Genomic DNA, 11,515 nt, shown 5'->3' on the forward strand with positions numbered 1-11,515 from the left:
AAGAGAGAGAGAGAGAGGAGAGAGAGGGAGTGTGTAAGGAAGAGAGAGAGAAAAGGGGGGATGGAGTAAATATTATGGTTGGTAGATTTCAAAAAGCAGGTGGGAGGGCACAAAAATGACTGGGGGAAAAAAAACAAAGTTCCCAGAAATTTTTATCCTCTAAAACAAGCACTAAAGCAAATCCTGCCTTTCTTCATCACTTGGATGATTGCTGGATTTGGAAAGCTGTTAGAGAAATCCATTTATTTCAAAACTTGCTGGGGGGGGGGTAGCTGCTTTAAGGGAGGAACTCTTTTTTGTCATTTGGCACCAAAAAAGGAGATGTTTGTTTTTGTGTGATTTGGGGTCCAGGGAAGTAAGTTGGGGAGACTTTCAGGAAGTAATGACTCCCTCATTGTTCTAGCTTTTCTACTGGAAACAGAACATATCAAAACAGGCTAGTGTAAAAACACCTAAGAGATCGTACAATGGAATGAAATAGGAACCTTTGGGGAATCCTGATGCAAACAAATCAACAAGAACAAAACATTTTTGAGATAACTGGGAAAGAAATAAGTGTAGACTTAGTATTAGATTATATTAACAAATAATTCTTCATTACTGGGTGTGATAAAAATATGGTGGTCATGTTCTTTCACATTTTTATCTGTTAAAGATACACACTGGAGTGCTTACAGGTGAAATGATATGATGACTGGAATCCACTTTAAAATATTCCAGAGGGGGGAAAAAAAAGAGGTGGGAGAAGTAGGTGACACAGGGCTAGACATCAGTGTTGATGGTGGAAACTAACTGGTGATGGGTGTTGCAAAGGGTTCTACCAGGCAGTTCTCTCTTCTTGTGTATGTTTGAAACTTTTTCTTTTGGAGAAGGTAGGCTAAATCACAAGTAGGAGAATTTGGGGATGGAGTTCCAAGATGGTCCTAAGCAGAGAAGGTGACCCACATCCTTCTGGGGAGATGCTTAAGTAGAACACAGGACTCAGCAATGCCATGCATTGGTGAAGGGCCATTCACGCACCAAAGAGGGAGCTACTAATATTTTTGTGCATTCACTCTGTGCCAAGTACTTTACATGTGTAGAGGCAAAACACTTCAGTCTGTAAGGAAATGTTAAGGAGGCGTTTATTAGGTTTGCAAACTGGGGAAGACTGCCTCTCAAAATGAGAGGAAAGTCTGCCCACTTGAGGTAAAAAGGAAGAGGTTTTTATAGTAAAAGTACAGGAAAGCATAAGCAGTAAACAAGTTTCCAAATATTGTTTTAAAACATAATAGGTAAGTGATTACGTCCGGTTTCCAGGAAAGCTTTGATCTATAGAACAAAGTCAATTGTGTTTATGGTACAGAGTCAAATGATTATACATATTTTTGTCTCAATACTGGGTTTCCTGATGTCAATAAATTCAAGTTAAGTTAAAGGTCGATTTCTTAGGCCCTAAGGAGTAAGTCACTTAACGTTCGAACATGGAGTCACTTCAGTTCTGTTTTCTGGCCTCTTTTCCTCCTCACGTGATATCTCAATTTAATCTTAATCCTGGAGTAGGTGATTTCTTTTTTTTTTTTCCTCTCTTCCTTTTTTTTTTTTTTAATGTGCAAATGAAGAAATAGAGAGCCTTATAATAGGACTTAACCCACCCAAGTTCACACATGGTAGTTAAGGGCAAAGTCAGAGCCAGGGTTCAAGCTGAGGTCTCTGTGAAACACTGGGCATTTTCAATATTCCACACTGCTTTATCGCCGAGGGAAGGAGACATGGAACCAACCCTCCTGTTGTTTAGAGAGGCACAGGGAGAAGACTAGGAAGACAGATGAAACAATTAGCCTCTGTGGATGATGCAGAAGAAGGTGCTAAGGGGCAGAATGTGCAAGAACAAAATGGGAGTCCAGCAAGTGCCTGCCTCCAAGGAGAGATTTGATAAATAGGCAGTGAGTGACTGCCAGGGGCACACCTGAATGAATGAATTTGGAGAGGGAATGGGGGTAGTAGACACTGGGAAGGAAGTGAAATCCAGGCCTCTGAAGCCGTTCCAGGCTGAGAACCTGCAAAGGGGGCTGGAGCTTAGAGGCAGAGCACCAGCAGGCAGAGGGGTGGATGGTCTAAGAGCCCTCTGCAGTTGTCCATGCCCACATCTCACACAGACTCTGTCCCCAAGTGCCTCCTTCACTTTACTAGGGTCTGGCTCTGGCTGGATCATCCACAGAGCACACAGCATCCATAGGAAGGAATTTCAGGGAAGGAGAGGAAGGGCAGCCAGGGAGAAAAGTATCCTCCAGTGGCCATGGCCAGGCCCCATCCCTCCTGCCCTCAGGCCCTGAGACCTCCTCCACTGTCAGCAGCTCACAGGTGTGCCCAGAGGAACAGAGTGGCACCAGCACAGGCCTCAGCTCCTGCTCTGGCCGTCCTGCCCAGTCCCTGTCTGCAGCAGAGCCATCCAAGCTGCCGCAGACACGTGTCAGCTCAGCCCTGTTGCTGGAGATTTTTGGTTTGACGTTGCCGACCTCCTTCTTTTTCTTAAAGTAGCTGAGGGTGCTCATGAGGCCCAGAAACTGAAAGAAGCTGCTTACCTATCTGACTTGGTCTCACACTGGGCCCAGAATCTTCTATTTCAGAGGCATCTGAGGCAAGAAATGGATCCAGAAGTTCTTCTGCTTCTAGGATTTGGCTAAGAAAAACTAGGAATCCAGACTTAGAACAGCCTTTGTTCCTCTGCCCTCCAGGACCAAAGGTCAGTAGGAGCCAGATCAAGGGTGAGGGGCCCTGGCAGGGTGAGACAAGGGGAGACAGGAGGAGAGTTACCCTAGATCCTCCCCATAGCCCACTTGGATCTCCAGATGCCCATTTGTTCCAAAAGAGTAAACCTTCCCTAGGAGCCAATAAAAAAGCCTGGGAAGAAAAAACTCAAAGAGGTGCTTTGCGGAATGAAGACACCAATACAGAAGATGGGCATTTTTTTAGTAGTGAAGCCCTGTGGTTTTGACATTTCTGCCCAGTACCATTCATCACTGAAGATTTTATTAGACAACACTCAATTACCTACCCTGCCAAAAGAAGTAATTATTACAAATAACCCAAAAGAAGGTAGTTTCCTTTTGCCTATGGAATGCCTAGTTGAGGCTACAGAAAGCCTCCCTAGTTATGCTTACCTTAGAGCCTCATTTCTCAAAGTGTGGTACCCAGACCAGCATCATTGGTGTCGCCTGGGAGATCATTAGAAATGCAGAATCACAGGCCCCACCCCAGGCCCAAGGAATCAGAATCTGCATTTCTAACCAGATCTCCAGGTAATTCTTTTTTTTTTTTTTAATGGCTGGCCTGTATGGAGATCCAATCCCTTGACTTTTGTGTATCAGCACCATGCTCTAACCAAGTGAGCTAACTGGCCAGCCCTTCAGGTGATTCTTCAGCATATTAAAGTTTGAAAAACACTGCCTTCAACCAATATTAAAAGGTTTACATACCATGAACAAGGGTTAATGGGACGCCGAGGTTGGGGATTTGGAGAGAGCGGAATGGTACATTAAAGTTTGAAAAACACTGCCTTCAACCAATATTAAAAGGTTTGCATACCATGAACAAGGGTTAATGGGACGCCGAGGTTGGGGATTTGGAGAGAGCGGAATGGTAAGCAGGAACAAATTTCAGGTTAAATGCTGGCCTCGGGTGACCTGCAGAGTACCCGACAGCCCGCTCATGGATAGAAAAAGCAGGGATTCACTTCGCTCATCCCTCTCCTCTGCCCCAGACCCCTCTGAAGCCAGCCCATACCAGGCAAGGTTTCTCCAACCCTGCATACAGCCTACCTCTCTGTGACTTTACCTTTGCAGTTCCTCTTCTAGGAATGCCCTTCCTCTCTTGCCTGCTCAGCAAGCTCCTAGTTCTTCTTTAAAAATCTGCTCCAAAGTCACCTACTTCTGGTCTTCTAAATACCTCTTCTCTCTGCGCCTCTGTGACCCTGGGTACATTCACGTATTTAACAATCAAGTCTCTCATTCAACAAAGCCAAATAGCTATCTAATGGTCCCTATGTGCTAGAACGGGGCTAAAAACTAGAGACCCAGAAATGAATGAGATACAGCTCGCTCTTTGAGAGCTCACATTCTAGACAGGGAGATAAATGTCTGAACTCACAATGCAGCATAATGAGTGCAATTCCATCTACAGCAAGTATGGAAGCAAAGGTTCGCCTGGTATTGCTTTGGTCACTGTGCTGACAGGAGCCAGAGAGTATTGTCATTATTTATTTAAACATCTGTCCTCCCCAGCTAGACTGTAGCTCTTTAAGGACAGAAATTGTGTCCTATTCTTCCAAGTATGAGCTGGGCCCCTACTGGTGCCTCATCAGATGAGAATGAGTGAATGTCTATTTCACATCTGAGGAAAGGGCAGAAAGTCTATCTGCCTGACCTCACCCAGCCAAGTTGTGGTAGAACTAGAACCAGGGGCCATGTCTAGCAACTCCCTGTGCACACAGTTCCACTCCATTCCCTCAGATCCTATTCAACAAGGGATTGTCCCCTTGTCAGATGCTGCAAGGGTCATAGAAAAGGCCTAAAGCAGGATTTCTAAGAGCTTAAGATCTCTGAGAGAAAATAAAGTGTCACACCCATGAAACAACTAGAAGACAAGGGAAGATAAAATGTGATCAAGTGTAGAGACATCTAGGGAGTTGTAAGAAATAGGAGATCACCCAGGCATGACTCAAGCAGGGCCTTGAAGGAATGTCGATTTGGGCAGGCAAGAAGGGAAAGGGCATCCCTGGCAACAATGCACCAAGATTAAAGGCTCAGAAGCAGGAAAGACAAAGACATATGGAGCAGAGGGTTCCTGGTATTTTTTGTTTTTAAAGAAGGTATTGATGGGCAGACAAGATGGCACCAGAACACAGAAGTCCGTGAACATCCGATGCAGAGATTACAGAAGTGCCTTTGAAAGTTCTATTGCTGTCACCATCTATGAAAGGGGCCTTAGCTTTCTGAGAAAACTCTGAGTTCCTTTATTTTGTGATGAAGAAGAGATGTTTTGACAGTCGGGTTTTACAGAAGTGGTAATGGATTGCCTGACCTCCTTGAAGAATACTAGACCACAAAACCAGCCGTCTAGTACAGATGGCCAGTAGTCCTGAGAAACTTTGTTTATGCTTAGTAAGAGGATAACTGGTCTGTGTTGAAATAAAACTTACAACCTAAGGCTCTTCTGCTCTCAGTAACTGAGCTCATTCAGTGGCAGCATGACTCCCTCCAATTACACACACACACACACACACACACACACACACACGCACAACTAGTGTTTTATGAAAGAAAATTGCCAATGTAGATATGTGAGCATACTGACTAGCCAAAAGGGGGAAAAGAGTGTGGTGGCAACAAAGAACAAGACTAAAGGGCTTGCAGAAATGCTGCAGTCTCTTAAAGGAGGCTTATCTTCTTACTGGTCTCCAGTGGACAGGTTGAAATGGTTTCCATCCCAAGAGCCAAATTCTGGAGGCCCCTTAGCCCAGGAGAGAATGTTACTTAATACCCTAGAAATGAAACCACTTCCTCTCTATGAACTCTTTGGATATGAAAGGGTCTTCTTCCCCCCTCTACTTATCATGACAGTATGTGTCCCTGGTATGTCTTGGACAGGATATTCCTCCAATACACATATTGTTAACCACTGACATACTCCTCATTTAGACCTAACAGAGAAGAGGGAAGCATTTAATGACTCTTATCCATGGCTAAACAAGAACAGTTGGTAAAAGAAAGAGTTCAGAATGGATGTCCCTTGTTATACATACTAACGTTTGGTTAGGGAAATCCTTCAAAAAAGCAGCCACACTTGAGAATAGATCAGAAATCAGAGAACCAGAAAAGACCTCCTCTAAAGGGGAAGAAAGGGATGCAGAGAATGTTATACATACTAATGTTTGGTTAGGGAAATCCTTCAAAAAAGCAGCCACACTTGAGAATGGATCAGAAATCAGAGAACCAGAAAAGACCTCCTCTAAAGGGGAAGAAAGGGATGCAGAGAATGAGAAAGAGCCTGTGGTAGGCAAGGAAAGGAGACTGGCACTGAGTGGAGGCTGGAAGTCCAAGTTCAGAACCAAAGGGTTTTTAAGACTAATCATATCTTATCATGATAACCAAAAAGTATAGAAACCTTGCATTTCAGACCAAGAGTTAAATCTGTGGCTGTCCACTTTGGCAACCCATGAGTGTCACCTTTGAAATAGACAGATGCCTAAGCTCCACCTAGGAATTTCAAATCAGGAGGCCTGTGGTGAGGCCCAGCAAAGGGCCACCAGCAATGAAGAACCACTGGGTTAAATCCCAGAGCTGTATTCATACCCCACTTCCAACACATTCACCCACCAATCCTTTCCCAGGACCAAACCAGCCCCGGCGTGCTGAGTCCCCATACAGCTTTCCTCCAGGAGCAGCAGTTCTTCCAGGAGTTCCCAACTGTAAATTCCTCACCAAGACTCCACTTGCCTCTCAGCCAGGGCATAGAAATGGGATGATTTCCACAAACCATGTTTATTGAGGGATAATGTACCAAAGGAATCATTAGGGTTGGTCTCTATCTCTGTGAGGCTTCCCAGTAACTCATCCACAAAGAACACTACCCATGTGAAGGGTCTGATCCGATGAAGTGCTTGAGGCCACCACGGCAGCTCAGCCAGGTTCCCCAGGGCCAGTGTCCACGCCAGAGCAGCCAAGTTCATGCTCCCCCTCCCCTCATCAGGGCCTGTTCCTCCAGAACTGTCCAGTCTTTCTGCCAGGCTCCAACCCCTCCATCTTCAGCCCTTTGACCAAGCAACGAGGGAGGACAACTGGGAGGGTGGGGGGTTGGAAATAACTGGTGCAGCGGCTCGGCACGTGCAGAGGAAAGGGTCTCTGCCACTGCTACGATGAAGGGAACTCTCCTTTCTTCTCAAAAAGCTTGCTTTGTTTTTGGCATTTCCCCAGCTGACTTTTTTTCAAGTGGGTTGCTCAGATCTGACCTCAGAGAAGGCCAAACTGGGTGCTGCGGGGGAAAAGAAACAAAGCACACTTGTGAGAAGTAGTTCAATAATAATAGCAGCAGCCATTCACTAAGTGTTTTTCATGTGCTTGGCCCAATACTGAATTTCACGTGCATTATATCACTTGATCCTCACCACCCAGGATGTAGGTATTATTATTCCCACTTTAAGGATAAAGAAACAGGCTCAGGAGAGGCTCAGTTACCCGCCCAAGACCATCTAGCTGCTAAGTCACAGAGTCAGTATTTGGACCCAGGTCTGTCCAACTCCAAAGTTTGTGATCCTAACTACTGTGTGTACAGCCTTAGAAAGGGGAAATAGCATGGTGTCCTCCACGCTTAAGTAAATTTAATCAATCAACAACAGCAACAAAATCAATGGTTCTTTTTTACTCCTGCTCCCTAAAGATCACCTCTATACCTGAAGTCTCAAACAAGTGGCCTGTAGTCCCAAGTTCACTTATTTAATTAGGCACATAGTTTTAAAATGACTTGTTCGGCCCTTGAAGGCTTTTGCGTTTGGGGCCCTGGCCTCTGATCACACTCACTCTATTGGACCAATTCAAGAGGACAGAGGTGCTGTTTTCCGCAGAGTCTAAATTGCAAGCACCTAGCACTGAACATGGGGAAGGTGGCTGTGAAGATGACTGTCATTTCTATATTATCTTTACCTCAGAGATTTTCTGCAAACAGTGTCACTCTGGTGGGTGACACACAGCAGTAACCGTAAGGCAGCTGTATCAGCAGGTCTCTAAGAGCCAGGATGAGGCCTGGCAAGTTACTGTGGCATCACATGGCAATAACAAGAGAAAGTTGTAGGAGGAAAATGATTCTATTCATCTGCAACTTCAGAGTGGAACTAAGGTTTCACTGGGTGGAACCAGACAAGGTCTATGACCCCACACTTCCCTGGCAGACCTTGCTCTGCTGCAATCAGCTGGGAGTCATGTGTCCTGTGCTGGTGTGACAGGAACAAACACAGCCCATCATTCCACAGGCAGAGGAGTCTAGCCTTCCTGAACCCAGCAGAACACTGCTCCTTAATGGGCAGGGTGCCTATAATTAGTCTACAAATAGCATCGTGCTCACTGCCAGCTAACTCCTTTTATCCCTACCCCTACTCACTAAACAGCTAGGTGCCTTTTCTATGTGCTGAACTTCCTGGGGAGCTACAGAAATCTGAGCAAAGGGAAAGTAGGAATCAGACACCATATTATCACATGAAATACAGCATGCAGCCTGCCTGGCAGTTAGATTATGTCAAAGTATATTAAGTCACTGAATATACCCTACTTTGACAACTTCCTACTTTTGACAGGAAGGAAAACAATCCCCTGCAACACAATACTTGTTCAAGGATCCCATCACCCTCCCTTTATTAGGTTTTGTTTAATTGCAGCTCTACTGATGATGCAAAGTTACTCTCTACTCCCAATGAAGACCATTCTTCACCTCTTCTTACTGCTAAAATCAGTGATCTCTAGTGATGACTTTTAATCCTTGAGATTGGATATGAAGGCAAGTTTGATATTACTCTTCTCTCTAGCAGAGCTTCAGTTTCTCAGACTTTTCTACTATTTAGAAAAATCTCTGCCCTAAGCAAAAAACCTCCCCAGGTTACCGAGCCATGTCCACCACCCACAAGCTTGCCATATCCCTAGCGACTCCTTCTCCCACCTCTAGACACCTGGCTCAGCTGCGGCCCAGAATCATTCTCACCATGGTCATGTAGGTAGCCTCTGATTTTTCACTTGGTTCTTCTTCCTCCATCACCTCCTGTGCAGTTATTGAGAAGTAAATGTGTTTCTAGAGGGGGGAAAATGGTACAAAAGTTTTTTTTAAATTAGGCAAATGTTATATGCCAGAGAAAAGTCCACTTACTCCTATTTGCAGGGCATCAACCAGTAAGTTGAGAGTGTTACTGAGAACTAGAGAATTATCATCAATAATGATAATCCAGTCTTCAGTCTTCTTGAAAATTAACAGCAAAGAGCACTGTCTTAAGAACCAAATTCTTTGCTTCAAAAGCCAAATATCTTTGTTTAGATGGACATTTAGGTAGCAGCAGGGAATCCTTATCTTGCTAAATGATTTATATTCTGTGTGTATTTTCTTTGAATTAGAGTCATGGCAGCATGGCATTAATCAGCAGCTAATTGTCATCATCCCTCTCAGAGGTGGCAGCCCTCTCTGAACCTCACATCTGTGAGGCTGGTGACACTTCATGATTCACAGTCCTGTCACTCTTTGGGAAAGAAAAGTCATCTAGTGGCAATTTTCTCCCAACATGGTGCAGGGGCCTCCAGAAGAGGCCCACTAGATAGAAAGGTAACTATACAAAGAGGAGTTTTTAAAAGAGAAAGAAGGGGGTGGGGGGAGAGAAAGGAAGGAAGGAAGGGAGAGAATAGGAGTTAGAGGAGATTAATCCATTTCTCAGCCACAAGTAGCAATTATTTATAAATTCGTTACAAACCAACATGGAGGAAAAAGTTCTTCTTGGTCCTCTCTTTTCTACAGGTCCCTGAATGTTTAATCTTAACCATTAATTCCTTAACTCCTGAATGTACCATAATTCCCCCTCACATTTACACAGTGTCTTGTAGATTACAAAGCACTCACATGTCATCAATTTACTTGAGCCTTACAATAACACTGTGGCCAGCAGGGCTAATATGTTTGTCCTTTTCCTCATTTTACTGATGAGGCTCAGGGAAGTGGCAGAGCTCTCTGACTCCAAGTCCAGTGCTCCTTCCTTGGCCCACTATGAGGATCTGCTGCCCAGGCTGGTCTGGCCCAGCCCACCCCCACCCCACTCCACTCCTTATAGGGAGGCTCTTATTCTAGTGTAAAGGTTTCTTAGGCCCCTGCTGTGTACCAGGCACTGGCCTGCGAGCTGAGACATAAGACAGGTAAGACACAGTCCCAAGGGAATGATAATAGCACCTCCTGCATCTACTTAGTGCTTCGTGCTGGTGCGTGTGTCCGCCTTCCCCTCACAGGGCACAGCGGCAAAAGGGCAGAGTTCTTCTCTCACCTCTGGATTAGCTTTCTTTGTGTTGTCCAGGCTTTTCACCAAGGCTGTAGAATTCTCTGGACTGCAAGGCATGAAAATCATGTGGAATTAACCAGCAGCACTGTGTATTCAAGGTTGCTTACACAAAACCTTGACATAGCTTTGGGAAAAGAGAGACCCCGAGGAGGAACTATGCTCTCCAGTGTGGAATTAACCAGCAGCACTGTGTATTCAAGGTTGCCTACACAAAACCTTGACATAGCTTTGGGAAAAGAGAGACCCCGAGGAGGAACTATGCTCTCCAGACTCCTGCAGCCAGTGCTGCCCTGCTCATCTTGACACCTGAGAAGTGGGGCCCTTCTAGAGGAGAACAAGAAGGCATTCTGGAGATAGTTTAGGCTGAAAAACAGCTTCAACTTCTCTATTATCACTCTAACAATTTTCTGTGCATATGGGAGATACACGTTTAAGTGCATGAATAGAGAGCAGCCATGGGAATTAGACTTCAGCATCTTCCTGCATTTCTGAGCACTAGAGATATGTAGGTGAACCAGCAGGGGGCAGCACCAGCACAGCAAGTCACCAGTTCAAAGGGCTCCCGGCCTCTCCAGGGAAGGCCCTAGCAGATTTATCCCCACAAACACCCCGCCCAAGCTGTGAGCTCCCAGTCCTTCCCTGCAGGGCCCCTTGGCCTTTGGTCTTGTGATCATTTGCCAGTGGGTATATGAGCACTTTCTTTTTTTCTATTTTGACCTAAGGCAGAGCTAAAAAGAAAACCACACAAAAAATCAGGGTTAAAGCTAGGAAAGAAACCCTATTTTTTGTCTCAAAATGGAAATATTTTTATCATATTTTCTATTATAAAGTTGTATATTCTCATTGTAAAATTATTCAAATAATACAGAAATGCAGACAGGTGGAAGTCGAAGTTCCCCGTGAGCCACTCACCGCCCTGAGATCCATCTTCTCTTTGATCTCAAATACTAAACCACTATTCATATTTTAGAATTACCCTTCCAAACCTCTCTCAATGCAAGCATAAGTAAGCTCACACAAGATATACTTAGAATATACACTGCTGAAGTGAGCATTATTTTCTTTTTTATAAAAATGAGATCATACATAAGCTTATATCACTGCCCCTTGGATATCTTTTCATGTCATTGCATACAGGGTTGCACAGTATTTAAGTGAAATACCAATACCTTCCTGACAGACATTGACAATGATTCCAATTTTTAAGTACAAGCAATGCTGCAGCAACCATGTTGATGCACAAATCTCAGCATATCAGTCTATCTCTTTAGACATGGAAATGATGTTCTTCATTTTGAGGGAAACTGAGGCCCAGAGAAGGGAAGTAAACTGATAGTGGAACCCAGGTTGTCCAGCTCTCAGTTCAGTGCCCTCAGCATGCCCAGAGCAAAGACAGGCTAACCAAGTTCAAAACCAAATCAGAGAGCTCTGAGGTTGGGAGTGCAAACCCAGAAGGCA

At 44.7% G+C, this 11,515-nt stretch overlaps 1 protein-coding gene across 1 annotated transcript in view; it reads right to left on the reverse strand.

The window, feature by feature from the left end:
• Window positions 1-6,502: 6,502 nt before the first annotated feature.
• The window catches only part of LOC103609661 (junctional adhesion molecule-like), a 17,220-nt gene continuing 12,207 nt past the window's right edge, over window positions 6,503-11,515 (reverse strand). Inside the window, exons 4-6 of the mRNA XM_008593962.1 lie at window positions 10,043-10,117; window positions 8,728-8,814; window positions 6,503-7,011 (exon numbers count right to left, since the gene is read on the reverse strand). Of these exons, the coding sequence (XP_008592184.1) occupies window positions 6,919-7,011; window positions 8,728-8,814; window positions 10,043-10,117 (255 nt within the window). The 3' untranslated portion in view covers window positions 6,503-6,918. The remainder of the gene's footprint in view (window positions 7,012-8,727; window positions 8,815-10,042; window positions 10,118-11,515) is intronic.

The sequence above is a fragment of the Galeopterus variegatus genome, unplaced genomic scaffold (genome assembly GCF_000696425.1).
Source record: "Galeopterus variegatus unplaced genomic scaffold, G_variegatus-3.0.2 Scaffold9913, whole genome shotgun sequence".
NCBI classification, from domain to species: Eukaryota; Metazoa; Chordata; class Mammalia; order Dermoptera; family Cynocephalidae; genus Galeopterus; species Galeopterus variegatus.